The sequence below is a fragment of the Corvus hawaiiensis genome, chromosome Z (assembly GCF_020740725.1).
Source record: "Corvus hawaiiensis isolate bCorHaw1 chromosome Z, bCorHaw1.pri.cur, whole genome shotgun sequence".
Lineage (NCBI taxonomy): Eukaryota > Metazoa > Chordata > Aves > Passeriformes > Corvidae > Corvus > Corvus hawaiiensis.
In genome coordinates, this window is record NC_063255.1 from 64,392,108 (window position 1) to 64,416,737 (window position 24,630).

General features: G+C 36.3%; 1 protein-coding gene across 50 annotated transcripts in view; it reads left to right on the top strand.

The window, feature by feature from the left end:
- Positions 1-24,630, top strand: part of PTPRD (protein tyrosine phosphatase receptor type D) — a 1,183,457-nt gene that overhangs the window by 1,129,280 nt on the left and 29,547 nt on the right. For all 50 annotated transcript variants that reach the window (XM_048291456.1, XM_048291457.1, XM_048291455.1 and 47 more), the window contains 3 exons: positions 5,524-5,699; positions 18,894-19,013; positions 19,590-19,744. In XM_048291456.1, coding sequence (XP_048147413.1) covers positions 5,524-5,699; positions 18,894-19,013; positions 19,590-19,744 — 451 coding nt within the window. The remainder of the gene's footprint in view (positions 1-5,523; positions 5,700-18,893; positions 19,014-19,589; positions 19,745-24,630) is intronic.

Here is a 24,630-nt window from a genome sequence, read left to right on the forward strand (position 1 = left end):
GTTTGACAAGAGAAAGTGCCAAATTCTGCACCTGGGATGGGGCAACCCTGCAGCTTGGGGAATGAGATGCTGGAGAGCAGAAAGGGACCTGGTGCAGCAAGTTGAACATGAGTCAGCAGTGCCCTGGCAGCCAGGAGGACCACCAGTGTCCTGGGAGGCATCAGGCACAGCATCACCAGCTGGGGCTGCTGTCACAGCCCATGGCAGGGGGCACGTTGTCATGGTAAGTTCTCATCAGGCTGAACAAAGACATCAGACCACGAGTCAGGGCTCTTATGCTTTTATTGCAGACATGCCTTAACTCCAGGAATCAGACCACTATTTAGACTCAAAAAGTGTTGTCTAACAAGCCTTTACATTCTTACAATCTGTGTCCACAAGAGTGGTGGCTAACAAGCTGTTAGTTTTGTACAGTACATTTAAATAGTTCTCAGCTCCTAAAATAAACCCCTCAAAAGTGCTGGCTAACAAGCTATAGTACGCCATTATACAAAGGTGCTGTCTCACAAGCCACAACACACATCTACAATCTCCTCACTACTGCAATACAGTTCATTATGGAGTATGGGATAGAATATGACAGCTGTGCTTTGATCAGACAAAGCAAGAGAGAGGGAGAACAAACAATATCACCAGTCCTTAGATTCCACATTGTTCCTGCCACGTGGATGGTGCAGAGCAGGGGTTGTGCAACAAAGAAAGCAAAAGAGAGACAGATGAAAAAGAGAGGATAGCAAGGGGCCTGATCTGCATCCTTTTATAGTTAACCTGATGTGTACCTCTTATGTAAATTAGATTTTTCACACTGTTTTGTTCACACATGCGCAACCAGCCTGTGGTTTTTGCTCTGACGTTGTTCAAAACGCCAGACATTAATTTAAATCAATAGTACAACTTCATCAGCACTTGAGTTCATTATGGTATTTTTTCAACTTGTTTACAAGCATGATGGAATTTAATCCTATTACTTCACACTATTTATGACTAAAAGCATATGTCATAGGGAAGCAGCACAGAAACAAAGCTTTGTAGTTTAATTTGTTGTAAATAGAAAGGCTGTTCAGCATGGAGCCTTTGTAAAGACTTGAAATAATTTCATTATTTGATTTCAGTTTGTGAATAAAACTTGAAGTCTAATTAAGGTTATTCAAGACTATAACTCTCTTCAGGAAGTCAAGTGAATCATAAGGTCTACATTATTAGCCTTGTGGATCTATGTTGCAGTAAGCTGTACTGTCATCTCTGTTCATGAGTTCTCAGCATAAATTGAGAGCAATATACTTCATGGGATTTTTAATCTTTGGTACTTTAATTGTGGCATTGGCTAATTTTATTTCATTGCTCATTCACTCTTACTATGTAAAAATTAAACATCTTTGTTCTTTTGAGATATTTGAAAATAGATTGTCTTTTATGCTGAACTACTCATCTGATTCTTCCCCTGTTGTGCTCAACTCCTGTCTGGCTAAATAAAGAGATTGCAGACTCTGGTCATTCATCACCATAGTTGAAAATGCTATTAGAAAATACTTGTGGTAAAATCATGGTTCAGGAGCTTTAACTGACTTCTTGTGCAGAAACTGTGTCTCTACTTTCGTGAAACTTGTAGAAGTCAAGTTATACTACATGGATTACCTTAAATTTACACTTTAGGTGTGCCATCCTAAATGTACAGTAAATCCCACTGATGCCAGTAGGTTTAGGTAAGGTTTATATCAATATTACTGTAGGCAGAATTTGGTTGCTTTGTCCCCTTCTTGACCCATGCTTTTATAGAATTGACCTCTCTTAACTATGAAACCCAAATTTAAGTAATGATGGCAATTGCTGCTGTGCTTGTGGGTATGTTGCCTTCAAGCTATGGCAGCTTACAAAAGTCTGCAGGATTTCATTGTACTGCAGTCAGACTGGCTGTCATTTGATTGTTTTTGCACTATTAGACTTGACAGAAAATTGTTCCATTTTCTCAGCTCAGAATGAGGTTATGGCCAGAAAAGTCATTGCAGAAAGGGACATTTTAATATTTAAAATTACTTATCTTTGATAAATTTTTATGCTTTGTCATTGTAGATATTTACAGATATTCAGGTTTTGTATTTGTTATTTTTAAACTGCACACAATTCATTAGTCTTCTTATGATAAAATACCTTCCCTAGAGAGCTTTAAGGATTTTGGAGCAGGATGTGAAACTGAGGTCATGCATAAAAACAGTGATGAAAAGAGACTCTGTGAGCAATGTGTATGATACTTAAACGGACTATGAGAATGGATGGAGAACAAAGAACATACCTAATGGATACTGTGTGTGAGATAGTGGAGATGAGCATTCTGAATCAAGTTGTTCTCTTGATCTCAGCAGAGATAAAACTCTATTGAGTACTGTATTCTGCTAGAGATGAACCCTTGGTGAAAGTCTCAGTGCAAGTGTTGGAGCAACAAATTTTTGTTTGTTTGTTTGTTTGTTTTCAAAACTTTGTTGATTAATTCATGAATAGTTGCTCAGGGTCTGTGGTAAATGGATTTTCATGTCCATGTCCCAAGTATATCCTCGTTTTGTGCCATGAAGCTAACTTGCCTTTTAAAATAATTTTTCTAGCTAAAGGACAAACAGAATTTTTTGTGTCCACTTTATGACAATCAAGGGGAGAAACAGAGTGAAAATTTCCACTATAACCTAGATTTGAAGAAATCCTCTTTGCAATTATCAGTAATTATTAATCTTAATTCTTTTTTACTTGAATCTTAGATCAAGGAAAGTATAATCTGGAAGCTTTTCTTCATTCTAATTTAAAGAATTAGAATTTATTTAATTTAGAAGTTACATGTTTCAATATGATTTATCAATAAATTTAATAGAAATCAGTAAGTAGAAAGAGTATTTACAATATAGGCATTCTGATTTTTTTTATATCAGGTACTAGAATTGACTGCTAAAATTTGAAACTATCATTCTTTAGGGAACAGCTTGCAATAGTTCTCATGCTTAATTTTCACACTGAGTTTGTGCAGTATCAGTTCCAGAGGACAGCTTTCCCAGAAGATCATTTAATCACTTTACAAAGTGTTGTTTTTCATTTTTCCCTCAGGCTTTTATTTATAACATGTGCTTCAAAGTATGATACCAGGCATCATAATATAATTCTAATTTATGCAGAAAAAATTTCTTTCCAGCTTTTTCAGTTCCTTTGGTAATAATACCCAGTTGGTGTAGATTTCTCCTGTTGGCTTCATTCTTCTTTCTCATTGGTTTCGTGGGGAAAAAAAGGTTTTATTATCTTGAGAAAGGAAGAAAATACAGCATTGTGCCTAGAAGTTGTATTTTCTATATAATTAATTCCAATATCCACAATAAGAAGTGTCACGTAAAACTGATTCAGGTCTACAAGAGTAGATGCTTTCGAACTCTAATTTCTACCTTTCATGGAGGGAAAACAGGCTTTTTGGCTATAGACTATGCAGGTTAACTAGTTTTTTATTTTGTTCTGTTTTTCTCCTGGAAGAGACTTTCAATCAGGTCAAATCAGACAGTCAGTCTTCCTGTGTCCATTCATTAATCTTGCCTGAGGAGTGCCATTTTCTGCCTCTCTTGTGACCCTGAAGTTACAAGGTCTTTCTACCTCTGAAATATTTTGTCCGGTTTTTCTTCTCATTGTGTAAAAAAAGTAAAATCAAATTAAAATTTTACTTTAAATGTGATTTGAACATATACAACAAGAACATATATGGAATTTTATTAGGCATGAAGGCAAAATTTTTTGCTAGACTACAGCTGCAGTAACCCATAATCTGAATAATTTACAGATTGTATGGGATCTTACTTACTGTGACATTTAGTCTGTGGGTTCATTCACTGCTAAGTAAGTAGTGGAATGAAACATTAAGCTTATCCAGAATGAGTGTGGCAACTATTAAAATTGTAGCTAAAAACGAACAGTCACTTTTAAAGAGGTACCGCTAATTTCCATTCAAATTCAAATTATTTTGGAAGACATTTTCAGATGTGTTACAATCAGGAAAGACAGGAGTGTACAGCTCCCGTAATTCCTGGTTTGGGATCACTGGCAGGAGATAACGCATCAGAATAGATTTGAAGATTTGGTTTCTGACAGAAAGCTTCGGAAGTACTTATTTACAATTTATTCTGTTTCACAGCCAAAGAAATGCAATTTCATTGCTTTGTGGAGTGAAAACAGTCATTGCTTTAGAATAAATCTGGAGCTGGTATTACCACCTTGACTCTCTTTTGAAAGAGTTTGAAAGCCTTGTGTTTTAGACTTGTGCATGGCAGATTGGCTGCATAAATATAAATAATTAATTTCTGCTCAAAGAGGGAACTTCTGTCAATTACTTAAACAAAACTTATTAAGATACAGAGCTCTATATTCAGCTAATTAACACTGCTTTGCCATTCAGCCAGCGCTGAGATCTCACATGAGTATCTTTTCTTTCTCTAGTCATCAGTTAAAAAGCAAGCAGTGACATAAAAACTGATCCCTCCATGCTTTATCTTTCAACATGCACATAGTTCGAGTTGAAAGCTGGGCACTGCTGAATTCAGCAGTGATCTGAGAATTTTTAAGTCCACCTTTACCATTTCCATTAGCATGGCTGCCTTATTAGTGCAGACTAGAAATGTGACCTTTGTTACAGCTAATAAACTTGCTTGACCTTGGTAGGCAGCATGTTCCAACACTCAGTACAGGCTTCCTACTGCATACCATGAGTTAAATAGATCGCAGCTAGAAACTGGCCTGCTTCCTGTGGAGCTCAAACAATGGACAGGTATCTGGTAGACACAGCCAAAGTCCCTGTGTAAATCTTGTCCAAAATACCTGAGCCTCGAGCAACTAACAATGTAGGTCCCATGTGCACACAAGTCTTGAATCCCACCTTCTTTTCATGCTTTTAATTCTTACTCAGTCTTGCAGAGGTCTTTATTTCATGCAGACACCATATAGCAAATTTCACTGTTTCTTAAATCTGACTTACATAATGTGTTTTGTTACAATAATTATTTTCCCATTTAATGGGAAAAATGAGTATAGCAGTGATATTAGTAGTCCTGGATAATTTTTTTTTTTTCCTTCTGTATTTAAAGGAAATGGAATAACCTCAACAGGAATGTTGAAGGAGCCTATCCAGGGCATCTGCTCAAGAATCTTCCCTATCTGTCCCAGGTAGAGACTGCCATACTGTTGGGTGTCTGCAGGCAGCATCAGACCAGCTTTTAAATGCTGCTGTGTTGACCCCCAGGTCTCTCCACCTGATACAGATTTTCCAGCTTTTTTTATACTTCTTATCAAACAAAGTCTCCTGTGTCAAAAGAATAGTTATTCTCAGAGAGACCACCATGCCTCTTGACTCCACAAAGGGCATACACTCACTTGTAAGTACCCACGCACTACCTGGCACAGAGCCAGCCAAGATTCACCAAATCAGCTGTGTCACAGGATTTTTCAGCCCTTGTACAATAGGACAGCACAGAAATTTTGCCCTGTGTTTTCATTCTCCTCTCTTTGCAGGCATACCAGGCAGCGACTATATCAATGCCAACTATATAGATGGATACAGGAAGCAGAATGCTTATATAGCAACGCAGGGGGCATTGCCAGAAACCTTTGGTGACTTCTGGAGAATGATGTGGGAACAACGAGGTGCAACTGTCGTCATGATGACAAAACTAGAGGAGAGGTCCAGGGTAAGGAAAGCTTAAGCAAGGTTAATAATATTGTGCCTGAATTACCACTAATCTAAGTTTTTTGTTTCCTTCATGTATGTTTGCCTGCTTTCTTTATATGTGTAAAAACTGATTTTTTTTTAGGTTACCACGAGTTAAAAGTGTCTATACTATGAAAATCACTAACATATAGGAAATCTTGCTTTCACTATGAAACTACCAAGTCATGCCACTTATCTAGTATTCTTTTATACTCTGGAAAACTTTCAAATTTTTGATCACAGTGATTTTGGTGGGTTGTTTTCTGTTTTAATCATGTTGGAAATTTTAGGAGGTGACCAAAAGAGTTATTTCCTCTGTAGTAATAGGAATATGATCGTACCATCCTGTTACGAGGAAGTGAATGTACGTCAACAGCATTCAGTTCTCAATTTTAAATGGTATAGATTCAGCATTATTTAACATCAGCAAGGACTTGGATTTGTTGAGAAATGGGGTTTTTTTGAGCACATGCTGGTAGCTAGGAAAACTACAATAACAAATGCAATAAAAGAATACAAAATTATCTGTGGTATTTCAAATTCAATTTTGCAGACCAAGGTAAAAATAGGAAAGTAAAGCACTAAAACATAAGGATATTGTTCTGATAATAGCATAAGGATACTATTTAAATAATAGAACCATAGATTCTATTATTAGAAGAGTTATAATAAAATATGTGCTATATGTAAAGGGAAATAAAAAATAGTAACTTGTTTTTGTTATAAGATAAAAAGGTGATAGAAAGAGTAGTAACAGTCCATGGTGTGTTGCATGAATATTTACTAGTGAGTCCATATTTGGTGGCATTTATCAGTTCTAAGAGTGGATGTTATTGGAGAGGAGAGCGTAAAAGAGGAAAAAATAAAAGAGAAGAAGAAGAAGAGAAAGATGGGGAGAAAAAGAAATGGGAAAACTCATCCTCAGCAGCCAATCAGGAAGACAAACGAGTATTTTGCCCTCAGTCATGTTCCTCCATCCAACTTTTTCCACAGTAACTGTATTTTGTGTTGAGATGGACTTGCAGTCTTCATGGGTTGTTTGTGCTCATGATGCTGTTACCATTGCTGGGAGCACACGTTGGCTAGGGAGAGTGCTACACAGCTGGTTCATTGCTGAGCTTTCTACAAACACGTTTATGAGTCCTATATCACTAGCCAGAAACTTCAACAAAACGTAGAAATCAGAAAGGGGGAGAAAGAAGGGGTGATTCTAACATCAGTGGTAATCACTTCCCTTGAGACCCTGCCATAACAACAGTAGGAGGGTTTTCAAATCCAGGAGATGAATAACAAACAGGAGTGTCACAGGAAAAACACTGTCACAAGCATTCTGATGTACACTGTTCTGGAAGTTTGTGTGAAGGGATAGGAAGCTGTAAGTGGGAAGCAGGCTGCAGGACTGCAGGTGGAAGGTGGGAAAAGCTAAGGTATTGAAGGCTCTGTGCAATGAGTTAAAAAGTGCCATAAATACAGAGGATCAAGAACAGTTCAGTAATACAGAAAGAGATTAGGGAGGAGGATAAAAGATTTATCATCCAGAAAGGTTTTAAATCAGTAAAAGTACCTTATGGAGGTAACTAGATAGTAGTTGATATTTCAGTAGTTCATGGATGAGCTCCATTTCAAAATGGAAATGTTTTAGCATGTGTAAGCTTGGAACAGGGTGGAGTGCACCGTAAAGCCTAATGCTGTACTGTGTTGGCATTGATGTCTTTTTCATATGCTTGGATACCTGTAATTGCAATGATTACATAACTTGAACCTCTTGGCAGCAGTCATTCCTTTCTGGAGGCTTACCAAAACACATATATATCTATTCTTTTACCCTTTCCATCATTTCTAAAAGTAGAGTGGGCTTTATGCAGTTCAAGCAATGTATAGCATTCTAATTATAGAATCACTTCCCACGTGTAACTTCAACCCACATTAACATCACTGCCTTTACATACCTTATGTCAATTAGTACATAGCAGTGGCTAATTTTAGTAGAATTTTTAATTTTATCTTGGGTCTACAGGCCTTGTGTAGTCCTGGAACTGCCTGTTTGGAATTGAGAAAATGAAATTTTTCCCATTTCTTCACTACTTAATTCTTTAAAGTTGCTGTTAAATGACACCAGATCAAAGAAAAAATCTGATTATAATAAGCAGCCCATTGCAAAAGGTATACTTAAGTACTTGAGAGTTTGTCTTAATACTGCAGGCCACAGGCAACCACTGTCTAGAAAGACATTTTGATGTAACTAAATGAAATTCTTCTCATTCTCTCCAATAATTGCCTAGCAGAGTTTTAAGCTAACTCTAGCCTTTGTTGGCTGCACCCTAAAAAAACACTGATCAGAATAGTAATCATCTCCAGAAGTGATTAGCATTCAGAAGCAGTATGTTCCCTAAGTGGAATGAGAAGTTAGACATTCTAGTCAATGGATTGCTCCTGCATTCAATGCTTATGTTTGTGTATTTTTTTGTGCATAATTTAGTGCCTTCTGTGTTCATAGGCTGAATTTGATGCATTCAATGCAGAGCATTGCATACCACCTATCCAGTACATAACTCAGCTCCCACTCTCAGAGTCTGCAGCTCTGTAAATTTGGCATACCAGTTACCTCTTCTAATACAGTAGCTGCACATAATGTAATTAATGGTATTGATGGTGAGACAGCAGTGGGAATCCCTGTGTAGGAAGAAAACCCAGTGATGATATTTCATTGCTATTTTTTCCTCATGCTATCATTTTTATATAGCATATTCTTATAGCAGAAAAACAAGTGAGATTTCAAATGAAATATAACCACTGTTACATATCATTAGGGATGAAGAGCTTTGCTAATTTTGTTTCTCTTTTCCTTTTGATTCTGTTTTGATTGCTTTTGTGTCTTGGCAGCCTGATCATTATTCCTGCTGCAAGGCAAGATTGTTTCTCCCTGGGACTTTCTGCTTTCCATCTCCATGTCGTCATTTCTGTTTAGCTAGCTTTTTTTCATCATGTAGTCCTGCAGCCTGGTATCAGCCTTTTTAACCTGGACTGCATAGATAAAGATGAGGATTTTAATTGCATCTGCAGAAACAAAGTTGGTTCATTAGCATGTGTTAGATGTCTGAGTGACTGCAGATTTGAGAATGTTCATATTTTACAGCTGAGTAGATCAAATGAAGATGTTACAGTGAATTCATTATTTGTTTGCCTATAAGGAAGCTAAAGGAAAAAAAAGATCTTTCACTTCTAACCTTTCACACTTACTTGGTTTCATATTAAATGTCATCACCTGAATTTCCCTTGACCTAAGCCAGACTGCAGCGAGAAAGTCAGTCCCATCATTCAGCTACCATGAAAATAATTTGTATCAAAAAGGATTATACACACTGGCAGTGCCTGGAACAGGGTTAGTAGCATTTTTGTCACAGATATGAGTTTAATCTTTGTGAAATAAAAGAACAATATTGAAGGTTGTAAATTAGAGATTTAAAAAAAGCAGTACTGTTATACTAAGGAAATATGTAAAACATGTAAAGCTTTAATGTGGATACTTCTCTTTCCCACTTCTCTGTCTTCTCTTCTACCCCAAGCAGTGCAGACTAGATTTTTTTGTTGTTGTTTTTTGGGGGTTTTTTGTTCCTCTCAACTAATTGAATGTTCTGAGTACTCATGTGCTATAGTGAATTTTATGAATGATCAGCTGAAAAATCTCCTTTTATAGCAAAAGATAACACGGCCTCCAACCAGAAACATTTAGTCCTGCCTCCTTTTTCAGGGTGGGATACTGTTGTAGATTGTCCATTTGCAAGAGAATACAATCCTTTCCTTCTTTGTTTTGTAATTCTGTATTTGGAATACATTTGCTATGTTGTCTTGGAACTGATAGAAAATAGTTCGTTCCTTAACCTCATTACAGTATTTTCTATATTGGGACCCCAGTTTCTCAGTTTAAAATCTTTTGACAAAAAAACCCAATCAGGTCACAGCTAAATGACAGTATAATGACACTACCAAGTATTCAAATATTCACAGGTAAATGACAATATCAAGTATTCAAATACTGAGAGGAAGGCTTTAGTTTTCATAATGATACTATCAGCTTCGTTAAAATTTGCTAATGAATAAATGAATACATGAGAAAACTACATTTGTGGCAATCTGTTAGCCTGGTCCAAACACCTGTTTGACTGTCATGAAGTAGATATCATCATCAATATTATAAGCAAAAAATATCTGTCTCGGTTTGAAAGACAGGTGTCTGCTAAGGAAAGCAGGAGCCCCCCTTGGAATGGCAGATGCGACCCCCCTTCCCTCCAAGTTACTATAATTTTGAAATCAAGGGGCTTTTAGGCAAAGATGTGGAAAATAGGAAGAACAGTTCTTTACTATTATATATCTATATGTGTATAACAAGCAAACAAACAGCAATAACTATGGCAGTAACAGCAAACAATCACAAACCCAGCGCCAGCCCTCTCGGCTGTCGGGCCCTTTCCCCTCGGGTGCAGTTCCGCTCGCAGCCGGCAGGGGCGCTGGCGGCTCCCGGTGAGCAGGGCAGGTGCGATGGTTCCCCCGCGGCTGCAGGGGGCGCTCCGGAGCGAGCTCGGGGAGCACGCGGCACCGGTGCCCTGGGATCCCGGGAAGGGATGGGACAAAAAAAGCTTCACAAACCCCTGATCCCAGTGTCCGGCCGGACCCTTGGGAACAGCAGGCTGGAACGGCAGGCTGGAACGGCCTTGTGATGAAGTTAGTTCTCTATTTGTTGTGCAGAGCTTCTGAAGCAAATTTCAGGTCTTTCCTTCTAAATATGTTTGGGTAATACTGGAGGTATTGCTTGTCAAAATATTGCATCAAAAATAAGTGACAATGAGATGTCTTCTCTAAAGGAGTAGAGAAGTCAGCAGTAGGTGCACTTAAAAATTCATTTAACAACATTATCAATATGGTCCCAATATGCACCTGTATTCCACTGTATTTAGGCAAATTGTAATTTATTTTTGAAGAAAACTTTCACTGATGTTTCTTATTGGGCAGCACAGGCATGTAAAAGTATGCTGGTTTTTTTAAGTTGTGAAATGTATTTAAACATAGGAAAATACAAAAAGAAATTTTAGCTATGCTTTGTAGCAACTGAAAAAATTATACATGTCTTTATCTTGTAAGTGGTAAGTTAACTTATCAGTCAGCAGATATCAGTAGATAGGACAGGTTGCAGATGGCATTTTTCATACTGAATTGTATTGTTTTACTAAAGAGGAATTAAATGTGCCATTTTGTAATTTTTTATTCCCTAGTTTTAATGGCAAACTAATACCTTCTGTATCAATAATGTACTATCAGAATTTTATTTCACTTCTGTAGTGCTTACTGTATGCAAAGATATGAGTTAGATGAAGAATGAATGAGAGAACTGAGGGGAAAAAAAGAAAAACACAAAATCAAGTACACCATGTGTTCACCAGATTTACAAAAATAAAAATAAACATGTGTAGGTTTGTACTGATTTTTTTTTCACTGTAACAGAATGCCATGGCCACAGTCCAAGAATTCCTACACCATTGTACGGGGTGAAGTCACCAGTTGTAATGCCAGAATTGTAACACTTAACCATAACTGTTTATTATGGAAGGATTCTCAGAGGCACAAGGGCAGGAACATGGTCAGCTCTCACTGAAATGCAGTCAGTCATAGGTGCTTAATGTATGTAAGAATCTAATCCAAAAAAGCTTAGAGTTCATTTTCTAGGCACATTTCAAGGGGAAGTGCTGTGCCAAGGTGCCTCAGCTAAAACTCAGACTGTTAATATCATCCAGTAAAATAGCTATGGAAATGCCATACTCTAAGGAGGGTTAATTTTGTGTGAAGGAATTGCTTTTACACACTGCATAGGCTGGAAGTCTGGTTATTTGAAGTTGAGAACATCCAGAATTAATGCCCCATGTGAAAAGATGTTGGTAAATTACAGAGAATCTAGAAGAGAACAGTAATGATCAGATGTTGGAGAAATAGTCAGAAATATTTTTATTTGTTCTATATATATATGAGAGTGAAGGAAATCACAGTAGCCTTCCAGCATGTTAAAAGCTGTTAAAAAATTTCATAGTAATCAGCCATTTTCCCTGCCTGTGGGGCTTTAAGGAGGAAGAAATAAACTTTGCAGCAAAGATGATTTATTCTGAACTATTAAAGAACTTCCAAAATGTAATATCATGAATGGAGGAAGCTTTGTAGGATATTTTGTGCAGTCTCTTTCATTGTAAGATTTCAAGAACTGTTTGCACCAGAGTCTTACCTGAAATTATTTCAAGCTGGCAATACCCGGTATTGCCAAAAGTATTTTTCAAGGCAACCATCTAGGTTTTTGTGTTACTCTGTGTGGTTTCTTTTAGCTGTTAGGGTAAACTGATGGTTTTCTATAAAAATACCATTTCCATGAGGCAGCTGTATAGCAAGTGGTTGGGTCAAAACCATATTCTAGCTCTGTAATTTGACTTTATTCTCTTAGCTCCTTTGCTTTGTGCTTGAGGTAAGACATACATTACTATGTCCCATAATTCTTCTCTTAATACAGACAGAGTATGCCACATGTAGAAATTGCCCATTAGCATTTTGAGTTAGAAGATTAAAAATTCTGCTTATTTGTTTTCAAAATTCAGTGACTGTAGAATCTTAGAATCATTAAGGTTGGAAAAGACCTTCAAGGTCATCAAATCCAACCTTTTACCAAATGTCCACTGAACTATCACAAAGTGCCATGTCCACTCGTTTTTTGGACACTTACAGGGATGGTGACTCCACCATTTCCCTGGGAAGCCTGTTCCAGTGCTTAATCACTTTTTCAGTGAATAAATTTTTCTGATATACAACTTGAACCTCCCCTGGTGCAGTTTGACACCATTTCCTCTTGTCCTGTTCCTGGTTGCCTGAAAAAACAGATCGACCCCTACCTCACCACAACCTCCTTTCTAGAGGTAGTTCTAGAGCACAACAAGGTACCCCCTGAACCTTCTTTTCTCCAGACTGAAAAGCCATTGTATCCTCAGCCACTCTTCATAGGACTTTTGTTTGAGACCCTTCAGCATCTTTGCGGCCCTTCTCTGGACACATGATTAGTTCATGTTTGGTTTAGCATTGTACTGTGTTACTTCAGGGCACGGTATCCTGTCAAGCAGTTTGAGGCTTGAAAACGTCCATGAGTGATTTTAGTATTGTTTATCAAAAAATAATCCTACTTTTCCTTGTCTGGCAGATTATGGTGAAAAACTCAAGGCCAGTTCTCCTTTCTGGCAAGCAATAAATCATGAAAATTTAAGTTCTTCCAACAGGTGTCTCTGAAAGAGAATATTATGATTTATACTTTGCATCATTTATAGGGCTTGCCCTATGTTCTAAGAAAGTTAATGGATGCAGCTGGGTATGAGGTTGGTATTCAATGCTTTTGCTAGGGTAATTTTCTGGTTAATGTAACAGGAACTGTATGAAATACATTTATGAGATTAAGAATTTTATCTGTGTATTAAAGTAGCTATAGAAAGCTCACCATGACTTGAAGTTCCATTCAAGAATCAAAATCCAGAATAAGACCTCTAGATCCCTGAAATGCTTTCCAATGTGCCTTTCCTTGTATTAGTTCTGTTTTAAGTGAACCAAAACCAGAATAATAGAATTTTTTTGATCTATTGTTTCTTTCTTTTGATCCTTTTGTTTCATTGATATTTTATATAATACTCATATCAGCTTAGAGATATCTCTCTTTTATGGAAAATACTAGATCTTTATTAAAGCACTTGAATAGCAGGCTGAATTGGAATTGTTCAATATGTTCTTCATCCTGTAATATCTTATTCAGTGAAAGGATTATTCAGGCTGCACACAGTGATCAGCCTTGAGTACAAGAGGATGAAACAAAAAGCAGTCAGCACATTCACTTTTCCAGTCAGTCCATTCATTTAAACCTTTTCAAGACCTTTTTGGAAAATCTTGCTGAACTTAACTGTTTGACAGACTCATCCTTCTAAATGAGTTCATTAAAACCATGGCTTCCCTGCTGTTAGAAAGAGCTCAAAAAGGGCATCTCACATTGATATCAGCAATACAGTTTTGAACTGTACCTTGCTTGTATAGATGAAGATAAAAATTGAGATAGAGAACACTTTTAAATATGCCCAAGATTCCTTTCAATATCTGTTTCCTTTTGTTTTAATGACCATACCACACTCTTTCATAAGGATCAGAATTGAAACAGTTTGGGGATAATCTCTTTAATTTATCAATTATGTGTCAATATTAACTTTTAGCCTACTAATCGTATCTCAGAAATTTCAGAAAGTAGGGGTGTACTGAGGGTGGATTTGAAGCCTTCGTAGAGGACTAAAGTTTGCTGTGAATTGATTAGTCTTTGGTTCATTTATGTTGCCTCCAAATTCTGCTTATAACTTTTTTTCATGACTACTGTAATTAAGACCAAAATCTAAAACTTACTTATCACTATGAGTTTATATTTTAATCTTTCATTTAGACTTAGACTGAAGTCAGAGAGTGACACTAGAGCAAATCTTTTTCAAATAAGATCTAAAAATGTGGTTTTATATTCTGATTTTATTTTTTTATCTTTGCTTTATAATCTCAAATACTATTGTCAGTGTCTCTGAGCTTTAGAGTCATATCAGCCTAATCTTTAGGTGGCAAGGCATTGTTGCAAAAAAGGAAATGGCTTCAGAGTAACATCTGTTTGGAGACAGAACATTAGCTGAAATGTCTGAGGCAGTAAACTAGCCTGATAGGGTTTGAGATAGGCTCCATCACCAACAACTGGCACTACCATTCTTATTGCATAGTTATTATTACCATTCAACATCATTTGAGTGACACTTTATTCTTCTTCTTTAAGTGAAGGAAGATCATCTGAAAATACTATCGAAATTTTTGACTGCAAAAGGCTTATTTTAGTAAGAAAACCAGTGCAAGAAATTTGTTACGTACTACTGATATTTTGTGTTCTAGATGCAGCATAATTCTGTTCCTAATTTGCTCTTCTTAGCAAATAATGTGCTATATGTGTCTGCCTGATACTAGTTTACTGTCTCTTTCCTGATCTGTGTTTTGTCCTTATAATCTTAGATAGCCTGTAACAGCTGGTTCATGTGATAAGAATCACCTGAAGTAGCTTTTCAGCCTGAATGACGGAACTTTATACTAGAAAATTATTTCTCTACCCTTGAATGTCAGGAATCTTTGTATTCATATGTTCATATGGAAATACACTTCCTTCAGCTCTGTTGATGCATAGCGTCACGTTCTCTAGTGTCTATGACTTGCTGAAGTGTGAATATCCAGGAATATTGGAGACTCTGTAGCTGAAACCCTTCAAGTCTGGAAATGTCTCAAGCTTCTCATTTTTAATGGAAAAGGAAGCATTTACATTTTCTTACAGCTTTGCTTTCAGTGAATACTTGTGCTTCCATGAAGAGCAAGGATTTGCATGCTCTGAATGGAAGAAATGTAAAGAAAGAAAATACATGTATGTTTGAGAGGCAGATTAAGAGAATGTGCCTATCGCTACTTATACATTATAGTTACATCTACTAGTGTGGTACTTAAAAAGATTTCTTAATATAACTTATTAGTTTTTTGAGAGCTGCTCTGATGTTGTATGTAGTGGTTTTGGCAGTGTGCAACTTATGATCATGAGATAGCGAAATAGTAGTAAAAGGCATGCTTGTCAGTACTTCTAATTTAATTTCTCTTTAAAAAACACTCTTTTAAATCACCAGTGAATTATTTCACACTCGTGTCTGCTTCATTCATCTTGCCATCTTTGGGGGCAGGCAAGAGAACATTAGATAACTACTGGTATAAGCTGTTCTCATGTACAGTTAGTGGCACAGAAAAACTCTCATTGGGTGCAGGTGAATATAGTCTGCCAGGGAAAAGAGCAACACTTAGAACTTGGAGCTACATGGATAAGAGAAAGATGAGGACTATGAGGTGAGGACTCATCAAAGGTATATTAGAAAAAAACTATTAAAAACACTGTAATTGTATGTCTGGGGAGGGCTAGTATTATCATCACCATGCTTTGCCACGTTAATTTTTTTCCAAACAATTTACACAAGCAAGGAAGAAATGGCCCTTACTACAGAGAAATTAAACACAGACCAAAAAGCTAAAGCAAGAACACATTTGGCAAAAAATTTCAAAACTGTCTTGTTGACATTTAGTGTTAAATTTTGGATGACTCAAGGGGGTTGGGAATTTTTTTCTGAAAAGAACATAGAATATGTAACCTCTCCCACTTCGAGAGCTGAAGACTGGGATCTGAATATGGAATAAAATATTTGAAAAGAACTCTGTCTCAGAAAGTAGTGTCTTACCAATTAACTTGTATTATCTGGTCCTCTGCTGCCAGTGTAGTCCAATAGAAAACATTGTTTGATCTCTCACAAAGATAAATTGGACTCTAAATTGTTAGGAGTATTGGGAATATAAGGTTTATGATCACAGAGCAAAAGAGTGTAGGAGACACATAAGGACACATGTCTGAAGAAGACCTCTTATTCTGAGAAAAATCAATAGGCAAAAGGGACAAAAGGTGCAGTTCAATCCACTTATGCTTCTTGTGCTCCTCCAGAAGGTCAAATCCACATCAACCTGAAATCAGGTTTTCTTTCTAAAAGTATTGATACCTATTTTCATCAGTTTCCACTTTCAAATAATATATATACTACTCTTCGAATTGAGTTTCTTATTGAACACTTAGTGGCTGCTTCCAGCAGCAGTCCTCTGCATCATGTAGCTCTCACAGAAAGTGTTTTAGAAAAATTATACCATAATTGCAGTTTATGTTAGATAAACTAGTACATTAAAAAACCTCAAACAAAATCTGCACCTAAAGGAGAACACACATTTATTTTTCCCCAGCCTAACTGAAAAGAGGTTGTCTATAGCCTTCTAAGTCCCAAGTATATTCTTAACTTTAGATTACTCTACAAAATAAAAATAAAACAAACATTTTCTGTCCTTTTCAAGATGGTCAGATTTTGTTGTTAGCAAACTGCAAGCTGGTTAATTTTTCAGGAATGCTTTCTGGAACCTGGTACTGCTTCTATAAGCATACAATTTATATGTGAGAACTGCAAGGTGAAGAAAAGAACTACATATTTAGGCATGCAAAGGCGCAGCTACACTTTTCTTCCGTGTTTTAATTAAAAATAAGTTTTTATTAATTAAAAAACCTTCAAAAAAAACAGGTTTAGTTAGAGGTTTATACTAAACCTATAGCTCTTAAGATTACAAATTACAGTTATTATGTATCAACATTTTCCATGAAAAAATATGTCATTCTATGGGAATTAATAAACAATAAACCACAACCTGTTCATTTAAAATACAGGTAACCAATATAGACATGTTGCATTGTTTCTATATTAATGATAAAGTGAAACTAGATTTACTGTAATTATATTTAAATGTCTCAATTGAAAACGTGCTTTTTAGTTTGGTTTATGAAGACCAAGGGGGCAAGTACTAGGAAACTTGCAAATAAATCACCGATATTTGTGAACTATTTGCAATACTTACTCTTTCAATAAATGACACAAGTAAGTAATTAATTCCTCTTAATAAGAGAATATTTTTGCTATGAATCCCATTTTTTAACAGTGCAGTATCAGTAAACATTTTTAGTTACTTTGTTGCAATTCCCTATCTATAAATTAAACTATCATTTCCTGTAAAAAATTGCTTCCCTTTATTTTGCCACTAATGAATTCTTATCACCTGCTTCAGTGGCTAGAATTTTTTTTCCTCTCTATCTAGATTACTTCTTCTGAGACTCTGATTTGTGAACCATTAATGATCTGTGACCTCTGAGCCTCAAAATAAAATGATCTGTGAGCAAAAGCTATTTGGGACTGGAGAGTTGGAAAGCATACCAAGTCTTTTTTCAATAAGTACTGTGTAGAATGAAAAACCTGGAGAACACATGAGTTTCAAAGATGCATATCTTAATTTTCCATTTTCGGGAAATAATCAGTTTTTCTCGTGGATTAGCATGACAATTCTCTTTTTTTTCTGGGAATATTGTGCAATATTCTGCCTTTGATGTTTTTTACATTTATTATCTTCTCATTGAATTTGGTATGAATCTGGCTTAGAGTGATTAATGAAGACATTTATTAAAAAAAATAATGTTATTACTGGACCCAGTTTAAACTTCTTTTCTGTACTGTAGGCAGGGCTAATTGGTAAGAATGTATTGTTATAAATAGAATAGAGATTGACTGTCTCAGTTTCACCTATCAGCCACTGAAAGTAAAATGCTTTTAGTTACCTGACCTCCATACTGCTTTGTACTGCATTTTCTGATGGGTTTAGGGGTTCATCATTTCTATTTTCTTAACAGCTTTCATTGTAAATACCGTTTTTAACTGTAACAAATTATTGAGCCTTAGAAATGATGATAAAAATATGGTTCTCTTACGTGTCATCGTATACAGAATTATTGCATTTTTAATATTCTAAACTATGGAACTTTAAAATGAAGATTCCTCTGAATGAAATGTTCTGTGTTTATTAAAATTTTAAAATTTTTAAACACCAAACCATGTTTTTTTAAATGCCTGTGGACCCAATTTCATTATATGCTTCTTTTCTGATGAACACTGATCTCAGAAGGAATTTTTTTTCTCACAGTCCACTTAATATGATGCCCTTTCATTTATCAGTGTACTGAAATTATTTCTAAAAAATCCATGTTTCTACTGAGCTATTTCTATAGATAAAAAATATTAACATCCAAGCAATATTTTATAAGTTTGGGGACTAATGTAAAATATGGCAGATGTTAAAAAAAGTTCCATCTATGTCAAAGGGATTAGTACTGTTACTAAATTCTGGACTGTGAAAGGTGAAGATATAGGTCATATTTTAAGCTACTTTAAATTTTTTTTTTCTGCATTGTATCTATGCTTACTAGCATTTCCCTATTATCTGTCCTACTGAACTCACCCATTATGGAAGAAGACATTACATAAACTACTACCAGACGAGCAGTTCTTGTGGATGATAAAATAAATTTCTTGTGTTGGAAGTTGGCCACTCTATCTCCACATACTTTTAAAACCTATGGTGATATACACTCAGATATGTAGTAAATTTCAGCATTAAATGTATTAAATGTTAACTTTTTTCACTGCAGGTGAAGTGTGATCAATACTGGCCAAGCAGAGGCACAGAAACTTATGGACTAATCCAAGTGACCCTTCTAGACACTGTTGAATTGGCAACCTACTGTGTTCGTACATTTGCACTTTACAAGGTATATATACTTACATATGCTTACTATATACTTTTAAGTTGAAAGTCTGGCTATTTTTTCACTCCCCTCCCATTCCTTCCTTCCTATCACCTATCTCCCTTCTGTCACATTGTCCTCCTTCTTCCTTCTGCTTCCTGCCTTCCCTGCCTTCCCTACCTTCCCTGCCTTCCCTGCCTTCCCTGCGTGCCTTTTCCCCTTACTTCTTACTCCCTTTCTCCCCTTCCCCTCCTTTCACTTTTCTCCCTTTTTTCCTTCTAACAGCACTGAACATTGAGACTTCTACATTTTCCTTATAACATGAAGTTTTGCAAGTTAATGCAGAGCTGTCACCATGAAAAACCTGAATACTAAGTCGCTGGCACTTGTGGTGCACAAGTGTACATTACAGTTAATAATCTTACATTGTTTGAATCTGTAATTTGGATTTTTCTCCATAGCCTGAGTTCTTTTTCTTTCTGGCTCTGAATACTATTTAAATAATTTTCACTGGTGTATATGTTTCTGCAATTGTTTCATTGAAAAGTGCCAATACCATCTCAAGTGGCAGTTTTGTCATGAAACTTTTAAATTTCGTAGAATGGCTCAAGTGAGAAAAGGGAAGTGAGGCAATTCCAGTTCACTGCCTGGCCTGACCATGGTGTCCCAGAACACCCAACACCATTCTTAGCTTTCCTGCGACGAGTCAAGACTTGCAACCCACCTGATGCCGGACCTATGGTTGTGCATTGCAGGTAAGCCCAAAAGTTTCTTCAAAGCATTGTGTGTCAAGGTTACTGCTTTCTGTTTGGTTGCAGACAAAAGTATGATTTTCTTTCAAATGACTTCTGAGTCTGTCAAAGAAAAAGATGGTTGAATTGCAAATCAAGGACCTGAGTATGGCACTGCCAACTTGGGTAGGCTAGAATTATTTTATTTGGTCTATGCACAGTTAATTTAATTTTAGAACATCAAAAGATCTCCAGGGAGGATGTGCGCAGGGAAATACAAATGTATCTGTGGCATTCAGAATGTGATGTGAAAAAGGAACAGGATGGTATTAGCTTAAGAGCCCAAGTACTGAAGAAAGTGTGTTTTAAGCAATGAAACAGTTTTTGAAATTATTACTTATATTGTGTGGGAAAGTAGCAAACATGAGAATTAAGATAGATAAATTCAAAGTTTCACTGAAAATAGGTAAGACCTAAAATCTGTATTCAAGGTTAAATCCTCAGTTTAGGACTTTGAGGAGCTGAAAGTGCAAAGGATTTACCTGGGGAGCAAGCTGAACCCTGAAATGAGTGCTCCATGCTTTTTGCAAAGTAGCAAACCTTCTCAGGCATTATAAGGTATGAATTAATAAAATCCAAAGAAAAAAAGTCAGCAGCTCTCAATGTTGTGGGACTAAAGAGAACGAAGAGGAAGAGATATGGCTTCTTTGGAATTTGCTGAACAGATCTTTGAGAAAGCCTTAAAATCATGTTGATAAGGACATTATCAGAACATATGTACCAATTCAGATAGAAATAAACCCCAAGATGGGTTCCCTCATTCCAGGGGTATGTTGTCATATGTTGTATAGCTTGCTGTGTAGCCCCTTTCAAAGCAAGTTCCTAAGATCACTGTTTTTTGTGAACTTCATTTTGGAATACCTTCAGTTAGTAAGGCTGAGAGCTACTACACACTGATGACTGAAGTTAAAAATGCTGAGCATATTTGAAAACCAGTCTTGCTTTTTCATCCAAAACCTGAGGAATAGTAGTTACAGCATACCACCATGTCTAGTTCTGACTTCTTAACATATTGAAAACCCAACCATGGAATCTGGTAATTTCAACACTTTTAAAGTGATTGCAAGAGGCTCCTGTGAACAAGACGGGAAAATAAAGTCAACAGGAAAACAAAATAAGCAGAACTTCAACGCTGAAAGGCACAGACTGTTTACAAAATACTAGAGAACATGGAACACAGATATTTAATGTTTATTGAAAAAACAGGATTAAAAATGTGGAATAATTATAAGTAATAACACAAATATATTCATAATGTTTGCTGAGTATTTCTTGAAGGGAGCCAAATCTTTTTGTACTTGCATTTACAGGGTCTTCAAACATTTTGATTATTGTCTAGGATTTTAGATTTCCTCAGAAACAACTTCATTAGCTTGATGCATGTATAAAATACCTCCAAAGTTGCTCGACAGTGAAGATGTTATACTCTAAATCAAAACCAAACTTAATAGAAGAAATGAATCTTCCCACTCTGGGAAAGATCTTAAGTTAGTATAATAGCCTAAATTACCTCAATGCAAAAATAGGCAAAATAAATCAGTTCTTATGGCTAGTCATTGGAAAAGATGAAATAAAATACATTGCTTGTTATCACTCAGAGATACTGATGAAGTAACAAGGCCATTATTTTCTCTTTGTCATTAGTTTTACATGTAGATTTCATTGAAAGTGGTGGTCATGTTAGGCAGTATGATTTTATGCCTGAGGGACTTTTTTTTCCCAAATTCCTATTAATTTATTTATCAATACTCTGCAGTAAGCATAATCTGCTATACATAAGCTTTTTGCCTTATGTATAGTTACTTGAGACAGTAAGATTTCAGTCACTTCATACAACCTAACATCTAGAAAAGACTTTCACGTATCTCATTATTTTAGCAAGGTTTTTAAATTCCACTGCTAACAATTTGTCTGTGAGCAGAATTAATGAAACCAAGTTTTTGAAAAATTTAAAAATTTATGTCTCTGTAATTAAAAATTTTATCTGGCTGCACATTTAGCAGCAAGTGTTCTGGACAGTCCAAAGTTTATGAATGTGCTAATTCACTCATCAGTGTAATGTGCTGGCTATCCAACTGATAGACTAACAAGAAGTTACTAGAAGTGTTTCTCACAATATTAATGTTAATGTGAGTGTCACTTTCCAGGCATATTGTAGCAACATTATATTCAGAGATTTGTATTGCCTTATCATTTTGAATTCAACATGATTTTCTTGGGACTGTCTTGTGAAGGGCCAGGAGTCAGACTTCAATAATCCTTGTGGATCTCTTCCAACTCAGGATATTGTGTGATTCTGTGGTTATTAAATTGGTTTAAAGAAATCAAAAGAGGAACAACTATAGAGCATCACCACAGTATTTTTAGGCTAAAGGATATGTTTTTCATACAGCAACATGAAAATACTTCCCATTTGGTTTAAGTACTGGACATGCACAAACGTTTCATTTCAAGCTCATAAAAAAGTAATTTAAAACACTGAAGTACAAGCTCTGCACGTTACCTGGTTTTAATTAGAACCTGCTTTCCAGTTTTTTTCCTTCTCTTCTCTGTTGCTTACTTTGTAAGTTTCTCCATTCCAATCTTTCCTTTGCTTATTAGAAGTCATTTTACATTTTCATCAATTATTTTCTCTTCAAGTCTGGACTGATCTTTATTCTTTGGACCCCTCTACGTATATTCTATTTGAGTTCTTCAATTCCATTGTTTCTCAAACTCATTTTACTGTTAATATCACATTGCTGAACCATTTAATGAAATATGTTCCTACCTTTCTTAGTATTTTCTCTGAGGCAAGATTGTCATTCTAATGGTAGCATTCTCCTACTGATTTTTGTCAAGCAACTCCTTTTACTGCCCTCTACTAGTCACTTTTTTCCACTGTGATATTTTTCTGTTCTTGACAAACTTCTTGCTTTTCATTTGTTCCTTGGCTGTCCCCTAGTCTGCATCTGCAGCCTTTTTAATATTTCTCTTGTCCTTGTTCTGTATCTTGTCTGTCATTGTCTCCTATTTTGCGTTCAGGACTACCTAAATCTCTTTTCATTAAATTCACCCACTTCATCATCCAGATTTTAAAGAGTACTTTAGACTTTCCTGACTAGACCCAAACAATATAACACAGAATCGTATCTTATATCCTTCGGCTGTGGTAAGCAGTCTTTTGAACAATATCTCATTGAAGGAGTAATTTCAGTTTAGTTTCTAGAAGGAACACAGGATTCATGGTGGCAATTGTAAGCCATCTGAGACATCACTAATACCTTCTTTCTTGCTTCTTCCAGTACCTACCAAAGTATCAGAGCTCAAAAAATCACAATAATCACATGTTGTATAAGTATAAACAGAATGGGAGTTGCCTTTCAAAATGTGTTGGACAAAGAGTAGCCTCGAAGAATCTGTGGAAGCCTTTTTCTGCAAACTTTTAAACCATAGAAACTGAAAAAAAAAGCTGTCAGACAACTAAGTACAGGGAGAATTTTTCTCACCCTGTGTGGGTGAGGACTGCAAGAGCCAGCTGTCTGTATTTTGATCCTTACAGAGTAACCCCCTATTCATTTTGTATTTATAGGTACATATTGCAAGTGAAAGGTTTAGCCCAAGCTTTTCCTTACTGCATTTCTACTCATCTGCCTTAATACTGGCCAGCAGTTGCCTTTCAGTCCATTTCCTGTTAAGGGATTAAAAAGTTTTTCTAGTTTGCTCCATGGTTTTGGGATACAGCTAAATGTCCAATAGAGAATCAAGATAGCTGGAGACCAGGTTCACGAGTGGCCCCAGACCAGTTTGTATCAAAGCCTCATTTGTTGGTAAGCTAGTTTAATATCCTGTTCCTAGGAAATGGTTTTTGCATGTGTGAAGAATTTCTTTAATAATTTACAATGTGCTTGGTGGGAAGTCTAAGCTGAAAACACCTGACTACTGAAGAACCCACTCTGTAGATACTTGAATGCCCTCTCTTCACGTAACAGTGACCAGAAAAAGAAAGCATAGTTCTAACTAGTGAAATTAACTGAGAATGTACATATTACCATTCTACATGACTGAACTTGATAAGACAAGTTCTGGTAAATGTGTGTCAAAGATATGCAAATGGAAATATTTTTAATAATTTTTGTGTGATGATAGCAAAGAAATATAGAATTATATGATCAGAATTCCAAAAAACATTGGTAATTATTTATTACTAATGTATATGCAACAGGCATCTTTACATGCCATTTAGACATTACTTTTGATAACCATTTGATTGCCTGTACAGTACTGAATATGAATCTAATATAGAAGTCAAAAACATGTTGAGAATTTCATAAGTATATTCTACCAGTCCAAGCTCTTATTTGTTGCTGTGGTTTAACCTCAGGCTGCAGCCAAGACCCACACAACTGCTTACTCACTCCCCTACCAGCAAGACTGGGGAGAGAATCAGAAGGGTAAAAGCTGGAAAACTCATAGGTTGAGATAAAAGCAGTTTAATAGCGAAAGCAAGAGCTGCACACACAAGAAGGAATTTAGTCATTTATTCACTACTCCCCATGGTAAGGCAGGTGTTCAGCCATCCCCAGGAGAGCAGGGCCCCATCACACGTAACAGTGACTTGGAAAGACAAACATCATTGTTCGAAATGTCCCCCCCTTCCTTCTTCTTCTCCCCACTTTATATACTAAGCAGATGCCATGTGTTCTGGAATATCCCTTATGGTCAGCTTGGGTCACCTATGTCTCCTCCCAACTTCACATGCACCCCAGCTTCCTTGAGCTGCACCACACACTGAAACAGAGGCAAGAAGTCTGTGAAGAAAATAAATTCTACCCCAGCCAAAACCAGCACACTTGTGCTGAAAAGTTGGC